Raw genomic sequence first — 12,095 nt, 5'->3', positions numbered from 1 at the left:
GCGAGTGTTTGGATCGACTGTTTACTATGATGTGAGGGAAAACAAGCTAGATCCTAGAGGTAAGAAAGCCATATTCTTAGGCTTCGCAAATGGGGTAAAGGGATATAGATTGTGGTGTCTAGAAGACCACAAGTTCTTGGTCAGCAGAGATATTACCTTGGATGAGACTTCTGTGTTATCTTTCAGTAAGCTGGAAATAGCTGGGCAGAATGGTGAGTCTATAGAAATTCAAGCTACTAAGCATGAGTTGTCTGATGCAGCAGATGACTGGTTGGTTCATAATGAGATACCAAATCATGGAACCACACAACAACAGAAAGAAGAGCATGAACATCTGTAACTTGTAGTGGTTGATCCTAGGCTAAAGAGACAAGTTAAAGAAGTGCACAAGTATGGGTACAAGAAGCCGGTGAAATATTATGGTCAGGTGGATTTAGAGGCATATGCACTGAATATCGAAGATGATAAGCCAGATAGCTTCAAGGAAGCTATTAGAGATGTTCATTATAGAGATTGGTTGGTTGCTAGGCAAGAAAAGATGGAGTCTCTTGATAAAAATCACACATGAGACCTAGTTTTATTACCAAAGGACAAAAGGACTATCGATAGTAAATAGGTGTTCAGAAAGAAAGAGGTCCTTCTTAAGTCTGATAGTACTTGGTACAAGGCAAGAGTGGTAGCAAAGGGTTTCTCACAGAAGGAAGGAGTCAACTACAATGAGGTATTTTCCTCGGTGATCAAACATACTTCCATTCGTGTGTTATTGAGTTTAGTTGCTCACTTCGACTTGGAATTAGAGCAACTTGATGTGAAAACTGCTTTCTTGCATTGGGACTTGGAGAAAGAGATCTATATGAGATAACCTGAAGGGTTTGTTGTTGCTGAGAAAGAAGATCATGTATGCAAATTGAATCGGTCACTGTATAGGTTAAAGCAATCGCCCAGGCAATGGTACAAGCACTTTAGCACATTCATGATACAACATGAGTACACCCGAAGTAAGTATGACTGTTGTATTTACTTTCGTAGACTTCATGGTAATGACTTCATCTATCTCCTGTTTTATGTGGATGACATGCTTATTACTTCCAAAAATATGGTGGAGATAGACAAGTTAAAATTTCAACTTAGCTCTAAGTTTGAGATGAAAGACTTAGGTGGAGCCAAGAAGATACTGGGCATGGAGATTGACAGGGATAGGAAGAAGCGACAGATAGTTGTATCTCAGAAAAAATACCTTCAAAAAGTAATTTCTCAATTTTGTATGGAGAATGCAAAGTCGGTTTCTACACCTTTAGCTGGGCATTTTAGGCTTTCAGCTAAGTTCTCTCCTAGTTCGGTAGAGGAACAAAAGCATATGGCTAATGTTCCTTATGCAAGTGTCGTGGGCAGTTTAATGTATGCTATGGTGTGCTCACGCCCAGACATTTCACAGACAGTTAGTGTTGTAAGCAGGTATATGGCAAATCCTGGGAAGCAGCATTGGGAGGCAGTGAAATTGATACTAAGGTACTTGAAGGGTACCTTGGATGTGGGATTAGTTTATGGTGGAGGCACTTGTTATGTCAGTGAGTATGTAAATTCAGATTATGCAGGTTATCTAGATAGACGACGATCGACTACTGGTTATGTGTTTATGATGCATGGTGCACCGGTTAGTTGGAGGTCTATGCTACAGCTACGCTTGCTTTCGATCTACTAATCGAGGCGAGTATATGGTAGTGGCGAGGCGAAAAAAAGAGGCACTATGGCTTCGAGGTCTTCTGGATGATATGGGTATTAAGCAGAACAGTGTTCCTTTGTATTGTGATAGTCAGAGTGCTATTCATTTGGCGAAGAACTAGGTTCATCATGCTCAGACCAAGCATATTGATGTCCGTTATCACTTTATACGGGATGTCGTTGAGGATGGTGATGTAGCACTTGAGAAAGTGGACACCCATGACAATCCTGCTGATATGTTGACAAAGGTTATTACCGGAGTTAAGTTCCAACACTGTTTGGACTTGCTCCAAATCCTACATGCCTGAATGAGCCATTTGTGGACATGGCCCTTCGGGGCGGTTGACTACGAGTTCTAGATGGATGTGTTCTTGCTGGATGTATTCAGCTTGGTTTTATGTGTTAAAATCTCACCGAGGTGGAGAATATAGAGAAAAAAGGCGTTTTTCTCTCTCTGGTGTGAAGGGTGTGACCCGTGCTCTAGTTACACCTAGACATGGCGCGACCTGCGCTCATGCCTTTGGCGAACTCCAGTACTTTAGGCGCGAGCCGCCGACTTTGCTCGGTCGAGGCCGCCCCCAATCAGATTTCAGCTTGAAAAAAACTGTTTGAAAGTTTTTCCAAACAAAGATAAAAAAAAGTTTTTTGTAGAAACCTAACTTAACCAAAACCAAGAAAGAGAGATATTATAAGAGAGCAATTTTTAGTGAGTTGAGTGTTCATTCTTTGTGAGTGAATTGAGAGACTTGTAATATGTTACTCCGGACATCTAGTAAAGCTTGGAACTCACAGTGTAGACGTAGGCAAATTGCCGAACCACGATATATCTCGTCTTGTGGTTTGTTCTTTCTTTACATTAATTGTTTTACTTTAGATATTTGTTTATTTGATATTGAGAAGTGTTGGGATTACTTTGGAGGGTGTTGAAGTCTTGTCTAGTGAAAATAATCGATCTTTGTGTAGGATTGATCTATTTGTTGTGGGTAACATTATTTCCGCATTATCCTATTCGCAACATACTGGGAATAGTTAACTTGTCATATGACGAGTGGAATGAGCTCAATAATTCGATTCCGTTGTGAATTTTATAATATGTCAACTAATTCGATTCGATACATTCCTCTTTTTATTTATTTGGTTTGTAGTAAGTCTTGGGACGATATTATAGTTTGCGAGGTGTGCTTTTTGTTTGGCCCATAATAGGTACAAGTTGCTTACCAAAATAATCAGGGTTAGACGTTTCACTGTCATTCAACAGAATTTTGGAAATCTGAAGGGCAGAAGGGGCGTCAAGTTTTCCAAGAGTTTCTTAGTACTGGTCACAGTCTCACGGAGATGTTATGAGACCTGAAACAGTAAGGGCCCTTTGCTGATTAAAATCAGCTTACGCTCTTGATCATAACTCATCAATGCAGACCAATCATGTTACCACGTTTGATTACCAAGTTATATATGGTTCACCAATTCCTTAGAATTCATAGAACTAATGAAAAATAGAACAATGTCGTCACATTTTTAAAATGAAAAGTAGCAAGTTCCAGTCTTCTATTTAATGATCAGCATAAGTGCATCACTAAGAAAAATAAAAACATTTACCGCATTGAACTGTGGTTCGAAAGACCTTCAAGCGGCATTAGAGATTTAGTGTGTTTTTTCAAGAACTTGATAATGAGCCGGTTCACCTTCGTTGGGAATTGCTCTTGAACGAAATGAGTTCCTTTAGACATGTAAGTGACGTTCAGATCAGGGACAAACTGTTTTACTCCGCTTGCTAGGTATTGCTGTATCCCTGGGAACTTGAAGAAGTAGTCATCATCTCCCATAATAAGCAAAGCTGGGACTGAAACTTTTGGAATAATTGTTCCCAAGTCTACTGGACTTGCCCTGCATAACAGTCTATATTGTTAAATATAATATCGAAGTATATCAATTGTACTGAAGGAAGTAGTGGCACAAGCTTACGGTCGTGATCTTAAGAACTGTTTGAAGGAATTCTTATCGAATGACACTTAAAATGGCCATATGGGTGACATCATAAGGGCCCTTACGTAGAGAAGTTATGAATAGTGAGCAATATGGTGTGTAACTTGCAATAGTCTCGCATTCTTTTTACTCATTAAATGGGACTCTATTTGTACTAACTTTTGAAAGCTAAATGATCGATAACTACTTGGCTGCTGATTAGCTTACCTGTATGGAACTTGCAATGGAGTACTGAATCCAGACTTTTTGTATAAAGAAGCATAGACTTTAAGATCCTTATTTGTGAGCCATGGTGGTAGTGGACTAGACTTGTTTACCAAGTCCAGAATCTCCTGATTTTCCTTTGCTATAGGGATCTCATTTCCAGAGAAGAGTATGTAGATTCTCTTCACTACTGTCTTAACTTTAAATCGTCCAAAATCTGCTTCAGCTCTTCCTGGTATCTGTATCAAAATTAAATCATACACAATAATATTCATCATAAACTAGCCGGCCTGGTAGAAGATCCTTACGTGGATGTTAACACATTTGATTGTTTGAAACCTTTGACATTTATTTATTGGTGAAAACTCTATTAAATGAAAATGCTGGTAGATTTGTTTAGCAATTTAAATCGAAAAACGAAAGGTAGAGTATATACAAGATATAATGCAAGTATTTGTAGTGAAAACAGATAGACTACTTAGTTGGCAGTTACCATACCATCCATCTCTTAAGGTAGGCCCCTTCAGGTAGCTGACCATACAACTGAGTTTGAAGAGCACCAGGAACATATGGTATGCCCAATGTCACCACACCCAGAACTCTGTCTGGATGCAAAAGCTCAAAATTATAAGCAACTTGAGCTCCAAAATCTTTTCCAACAACAAAAGCTTTTGGAATCTTATAGTGATCGAGAATCCCAACCAGATCATCGATAAGATCTTGGAATGTAGTCTTTCCAGGTTCAGCTGGTACTTGAGATAGTCCATACCCCCTAAAATCTGGTGCAATTGCGTGATATCCAGCATTAGCTACTCCAACCATTTGGTGTCGCCATGAATACCAAATTTCTGGAAATCCATGCAAGAAAACAATTACTGTAGCAGCTGCAGCGGCACATAAAACATCAGCACCAGAACAAATTGGTCCAAGCTCTGCTATATGGAGGCTTAGGCCTCTAATTTCTACAAAATTTTGGTGGATGTGATACATTTTTTATTTTTGGAACTCTTCTTATCTTTTAAACGTTGGTGTATGTTTCTTTGAAGCAAAAGGTTTATAATTGATTGGGGATTAGGCTTTCATGCAGTCTCTAATTGACTTTCTGGGAAATATTTTTCTCTATGCATGTTTCACATGCCTTGACTTCCTGGAGATTATATTTTTCCTCCCATCCTTCGGATGCCTTGGGCAGAAAAAAATGAAATAAAATAAAATATTTCAAGTGGATTTGGCTGGATAAGTAGCCAGGAAAAGATATGAAATTCTGTTTGGTATAACATAAGATTAAAATGGGATCTCAATTTGAATTTGATCCTAAAATTATAATTCCAAGGTGAAGCATCACATCAAATTTCAAAAGATATACAGATCGTGAATATGAGTATATGACTGAGGGCATCACCAATGTAGGCCCTCAAAATAGAGGGCGACATCAGCAGTTTAAAGGTTTGGTTGAAGGAGAAACATCAAGTGAAGGACCTCTAAACTAGAGGATCTGCAGCGCGACCTGGAAAAACAACTTTAAAATTTTGAGAAACTCAAGCAATCAAACTGACATCGGCCTGGTGGCAAAGTTGTTGTTTTTTTTTTTGATAAACTTGCCATACCATATATTAACCTTACAGCCATAAAGGAACAAAGTTTGTCTCCACCATACACATTGGCAGGGCTGACATGGGTAGCTTGTGGATTGCCCATTGAGCTAACTAGTGAGCATCAACATTTACAACCCGACTCAACCAAGTAAATATTACAGACTCTAAATTACTTAAAAGTTTTGTGACAGCAAAATGTAGTGCATTCAGACTCCATCTGTAGCCTCCCCCACTGAAAGACTGGATGATCTCTTCAGAGTCCCCTTGGATCACATAGTTATATCTGCCCAGATAGCAAGCCAGCAAAACAGCTACTTCACTCGCCACCATCTCTGCCTCTTTAGGGCCTTTAGCTTTGAACACCCTAACAGCTTGCTCCAACCAAATCTCCCACATCATTCCAAGCCATACACCCAGCACTAGCACAGCCAGTTTCCCTGTGGAAGGCAGCATCATATCTTATCAGAATGTTATCTCTAGGAATTACAGGAAACAAGTTATTTAAACCATTTATTTGAGGAAAATTAAAAAGAGGATTAGGAGGAGCTTCTCTGAAGGCTTTGCAGCAACTTTCTGTGACAGTTGAACTCTTCCTCAGAAGCCTTGCCGTGCTAGGAATCTTATGCTCAAACTTTGCTTCATTTCTAGCTTCCCAAATATGGTAAAGCAAAACACAGCTGTAGACTCCAGCTTGTGTGATGTGTTCCTCTCCACTAGAGCACCACATCATAAACTTATCTAGCCATGACCTGATAGTATTACCACTATCCAGCTGTATATGAAGCCCAAGTTCTTATCCAAACCAAGCACTTCTGATCCAATCACATTCAAAAGAAAGATGTGTATCTGATTCCATGGTACTCCAACAGAAAGGACATGCAAAGTCCCCATGCATATTCTTTTCCATAAGTAAGTCTCCCATGGGTAAGACTCTTTTATAAACTTTCCAGAGGAAAAGTTGTATATGAGTTGGGAGACTTGATTTTCATATTCTAGAGATGGTTTTTGGGCTGAAACTAGAGGACTGCCCTTCCCAACTCCTTTGGGTTAAAAACTTATAGGCAGTCTTCACAGTGAAAGCCCCTTTACCATCCCCAGACCATACCATCTTGTCTTTTTGAGCCCCCATTGGCCTTACCACCACCTCTTGGATTTGTTAGCTGATTAAAGGTGGGAACAGATGATTCAGCTTTTCAATATCCCACCTAATGCCACTGGGAAGGAACAAATCAGCCACATGAGCACTCTCAAGTTCTAGGTGATCAACTCCCAGTTCTTGAAAGGTGATAGGCTTACCATCTTCGCAAAGCCAGTGGTCATGAAGTATTGAAGTGGTTAAACCATTTCCAATAGCCCAAATAAGACCCCACTTATGATGTTAAACACCCTATGAACCCCTTTCCAGAAGTAGGATGTTGTCCCAGGGGGTTTTAGCACATCCCCAATCCAGCTTTTATTGTAAATACTGGTAAAGACTCTAGTCCACAAGGACTCTAAGTCAGTAGCAGCCTTTCAAGGTAACTTAGCAAGCATGGCTATATTCATATCTCTAGCTTTGCGAAACCCTAAACCTCCCACTTGTTTAGGTTTGCATAGCTGCCCCCACCCAATGGTGTGGACACTATTAGAATTATAATACCCATTTTAGAAAAAATCTCTGCATGCTTTATCTATCTTGTCCTCACTATAAGTAGACATGGCATATAATTGCCCATTTATAAGGGTTGCTCTCCCTGCCTAGGATAGCACCTTAGCTTTCCAACCCTTAATCTTGCCATCAAGGCCCAAAATATCGATATCGATCAATATATCGGTTTATATATCTATTCCGGATATATCCATTTTTTTTGGTAACGGTCAAACTATTTAAAATATCGGAAATATTAGATATATCGGAAATATCGGATATATATCGGAAATATATTGGAAATATCGGATTTATATTTTAAAATGGTCAAAAAGTCAACCGATATATATCGATTATATCGGAAATATCGATTATATCGGCGATATAAAGTTTCATATCGGAAATTCCGATATATATCGGAAAAAAAAGAGTTCTATATTCGGTGGATATATATCGGAAATATCGATATCGGTGTACCAAAATACCGATATATATCGGCGATATATCGGATATATCGGCGATATTTTGCTCCATGCTTGCCATGCACCTTGTCCACAAGATAGTCAAAATTCTCAGATTTTTTCTTAGACAACATGACCCCCAGATATTTGTCCTTAGGATCAAACAACTTCATATTCCAGAACTTTTTTTTGTTTAAACTTAACTCAAAATATAACATTTCTACTAAATAAAATGTTTGATTTGTCATAGTTAATCAGCTGACCGGAGACATTACAATACTCCTGTAGGATAGTCTTGAGATGATTACTATCCTCAGGAGTAGCTTTAGAAAAGATAATCAAATCATCTGCATACAAAAGATGAGTGATAGCAGGAGAGTTCCTCTTAATCTTGATCCCTTGGATCTCTCCCCTATCCTCAGCTTGTGCAAGCATCCTTGATAAGGCCTCAAAAACCAAAATAAACAAATATGGGGATAAAGGATCCCCCTGCCTAAGACCCCTTTCAGGAATAATTTTTTCATAGGGGATCCATTCAGCAGAACCTTGAAAGAAACAGTTGTAAGGCATTGAAGAATCAAATTTCTCCAAGGTTCACTAAACCCAGTTATTAAAGGTGTCATCAAGGAAGGACCACTCCACCCTATCATAGGCTTTTGCCATATCCATTTTTAAAGCCATCCATCCATTTTTGTTTTTGTTTTCATATGCTTCATGTTATGGAAAGCCTCACATGCTAGCCTATTGTTATCCCCTATACTCCTCCCCTTTATAAAGGCTCCTTGGAAAGGGGACACAATCTTGTTGATATGACATTTCAGCCTATTAGCCAGAATCTTTGAGATTATCTTGTAGCTGAAATTGCACAGGCTAATAGGTCTGAATTTGGACATGTAGTCAGGGTTAGACACTTTGGGGATCAAAGCTATAAAAGTTTCATTGAAACTAGGATTCAACTTACCAGAGACAAAAAAATCTTGAACAAAAGCTATGATACAATCTCCTATAATATCCCAGTAGTCATGATAAAAAACTCCTTGAAACCCATCAGGCCCAGGAGCCTTGAGTTTCCCAAACTTTCTCACCATTTGCCATATGTCATCAGCAGATGGGATAGCAATGAACATCTCATTCTCTCTATCAGTGATAACAGGAGTAAAGAGATCCAAAATATTGTTGTTGGCCTCAGGGCAATCAGAAGAAAATATATTAGCAAAGTAATCATTTACAGCCTTACCCACATCAATTCTGCCAACTTGCTAGTTACCATCATTATCTTTAATGCTTTCAATCCTATTTTTTCTCCTCCTGTATATAGTAGAGAGATGGAAAAATCTAGTATTTTTCCCTCCATCCTTGATCCAGTGGTTTGTGGATTTCTGTTTCCAAAATGATTCTTCCTTCACATACCACTCAAGCAAGGTCGCTTTATGAGCCTTGGCTTTATAGTGGTTCTCAACAGTGAACGACTTAGTTAAAACATTTTCCAGCTTTCTTTGTGTTTTCTTGATATTTTGAAAAATATTTCCAAAGACATTCTTATTCCAATATGACAGATTGTCTTTGGTAGCATGCAATCTATTGAGCACATTTTTATCAGGCATATCATGCATAACATATTTCCAGACCTCATCAATACAAGGTTTACAAGAGATATCTGATAACCACATACTAAAGAAATGAAAGGGCTTTAAGCATCGATCCTCATGATTTGTGAGAGAAATATGTAAAGCCAAGTGATCAGAAGAAGCATTTGCTACATTTCTCATAATTACATGAGGGAAACAGGTCAGCCATTGGGGGGTAGCCATAGCATGATCTAATCTCTCAAGTACATGAGCACCTGGGTTCTATTGTTATTCCAAGTGAATTTTGGTCCTTTGAAACCCAAATCCACTAACCCCAGATCATTGATAAAACTATTAAACTCCATCATGTACTTGGTTAGCCTGCTACCCCCCCCTTTCTCATTCAAACAAGAAATATCATTAAAATCTCCAAAAAGGCACCAAGGACCAGGTACCAAAGGAGGAGCTATGTCCCTTAGTTTAGTCCAGACCCTTCCTCTATAGCAAGGAACAGGGTCCCCATACACAAAGGAGAAAAAAAAATGAAATTTTGTTGTAGTAATTCAAAATTTTACCTATTATCTGATTCTTAGTAGCCCCAAGAACTTCCAGGTCCACTCCATCTTTCCATATGATAGCCAAACCACCACTCAAGCCTTCAGCAGGAACACAAAAGCATCCACCTAGTTTTAACATCTTGCTAACCATCTCTATACGTCTCCTATCTACTTTTGTTTCAGACAAGCACACTACATCCACTCCCACCACCCCCATCTGGTCCTTTATATGTTGAATTGCCGTGAAGGAGCTAATACCCTAGCAATTCCAGGCGTAGATCGTCATTGAGGTGAAGGTGACTGTGTAGGGACAGTCACTGCGAACCCTTTTGAAGCATTTACATGATGTGCACTTTTTTTATTTGTACTAGTAGAACCACTCGAAATGGACATATCCATGGACCTATCATCTGACCTAGCATAGTGTTCCCAAATACTTTCCTCACTATCTTCTGGAGCTGGAGCAGATCCTTGACCTTGACCACTTGTTTTCCTTCCTATAGTCTTTCGCATAGCTGAGTCATCAGTTGCCAAAGGTGGGGGATGTGATACATTATCATCTGAATCATACTGCTCCCCCTCTTGCTGATATGGAATCATCCTTGTATCCTAGTTCCTATGATTCTCATTGGATTCACTGGAGAGAGATATGATGTGGGCATTCCTTGGGATAAAACTTTTCCCTTTTCTTTGCCGTCTCATTTCCTTAGCCATAATCTTAGCCTTCTTTGATCTGTTGATAGCATTCCTCACCCCTCTACCCAACATCTCCTCCTGCTTCTTTGTTTTTTCAGCCATGTTGAGACTCAAAGGTGAGATTTTTCTTTTGTTGTTTGTATCTGGGCTGGAGGGGTTGAAGCTAGGATCTTGTGGTAATGAAGTGCAACAGTGGGTAGATCTGCCATTTTTTTTCTAGCAAATCTCGATTTCGCACTGCCAGCTGCTTGAAAGCTTTGCCATCTTTTCGAACCAGTCTGGTGTGTTGGAAAAGTATGGCGTGGTCAGCAAATGTATTCCCCAGATCTTGGATTCGCTCATCTGCATTAGCTAGGCATAGATCAGGTTGGGTTCCCAAAGGGTCCCTATAGAGGAGATAAGGTGTCGGATTGTGGTGGTCTGTGTCTAGGGATTCCAGATGCTTCAAATTGGAATATTATGGGCTGGAAACTGTAGGCAGATCTATCTCTCGGTTAGCCAATGCATGGGGTCCAAAGAGATCATCCTGGGCTTGGGCCAGAGTCAAAAGCTCGGTTCCAGAGCACGATCCAGAGCCCGACACCAAACCGGTAATTTCAGAGGATGGGCTAGGCCCAAGATGCGTATTGGACTGTGGCCCATTTAAATCAAAACTACTGAGCCTGGAGTCCACCTCCATGTGTACCTCTGTGTTTCCAACTGTTGTAGAGCCAGATGGTCCCAGTTTCTGAGCCCCTCTTGCAGAGTTCTCAATGGCTATATTTTGGTTTTGTCTCGATGCCATACTGGACTTACCTTTCCCTGAAAAGCCATGTGTCACCGATGATCGACCATGACCGGAAAATCCCCCTAAACCAGGGGCTGGAATCTCGTTGAAACAAGGTTGTTTTGGTTGTCCAGAGATGATCACCACTTGTTTTTCCTTGCAGGCTATCCCATTAAAAAACTTGTTTGCCTTCATCATGCTTGTGAAGTTTGGTTTTACATCCTTGCTGGAACCACCACATTTTATCATCTCATATCGATGGTGTGCTCTAATGCGGCAAACATAGTGGTCATGTCCTATTACCCCACAGAAGTAACAGAAAAGGTCTAGCTTCTCATATTTAAACTTTACATGAAAGGAGGATCCTGTTTCAAGCATGACTGTTAAGTCCTTTGTGAGTCTTTCCTTGATATCCAGCAAGACACGAACCCTTGCTACTGGTTGATTGAATTCAATAAAACAAGATACATCCTCCGCAGAGACCTTTCCCAATTCCTCACCGATGATTTTAACATTTGTTTTATTGATGCGTTCTCTTGGCAAGCCCCATATCTAAACCCAGTAGTTGATCAAATCCAAATTATACTCTTCAATGTGCTAAAATTTACCCAATTCATGATTGACAGAATATGACCGTGAATGAGCCAGGGGCCATTGGTGGTAACATGTCTTAGTTCATCCTCTTGCTCAAACAGAATCTTGACATGTTCTTTGGTGATGAGCTCCATCGTTATGTGCCATCTTGTTTGCCATATACGATGAAGTTCTTCCCCCAAATCATCTAGGTTAATTGGGAATCCCCCAAACAATTTCCCTATTACCAAGAGTTTTTCACTATCCTGTTCTTCTTGGTTAAGACACTCTATTCGAACCTACTTTTTTGAGGTAAGAAGATTTTTCATTTGCTACTGTAGTA

The 12,095-nt window shown here is 39.7% G+C and overlaps 1 protein-coding gene across 1 annotated transcript; it reads right to left on the bottom strand.

Annotated features, from left to right (window-relative positions):
* Positions 1-3,160: 3,160 nt before the first annotated feature.
* Positions 3,161-5,019, bottom strand: LOC147505022 (epoxide hydrolase 2-like). Its single transcript, XM_086604101.1, has 3 exons — positions 4,408-5,019; positions 3,913-4,148; positions 3,161-3,606 (listed from the first exon to the last, which is right to left on the bottom strand). The coding sequence occupies exons 1-3, from the start codon at positions 4,897-4,899 to the stop codon at positions 3,315-3,317; spliced, it is 1,020 nt and encodes a 339-aa protein (XP_086460227.1). The 5' UTR covers positions 4,900-5,019; the 3' UTR covers positions 3,161-3,314.
* Between the last annotated feature and the right edge of the window lie 7,076 nt (positions 5,020-12,095).

Source organism: Coptis chinensis, chromosome 4 (genome assembly GCF_015680905.1).
Source record: "Coptis chinensis isolate HL-2020 chromosome 4, ASM1568090v1, whole genome shotgun sequence".
Taxonomy (NCBI): Eukaryota; Viridiplantae; Streptophyta; class Magnoliopsida; order Ranunculales; family Ranunculaceae; genus Coptis; species Coptis chinensis.
The sequence above is the reverse complement of the archived record's forward strand: the minus strand, read 5'-3'. Positions and strand labels throughout refer to the sequence as shown.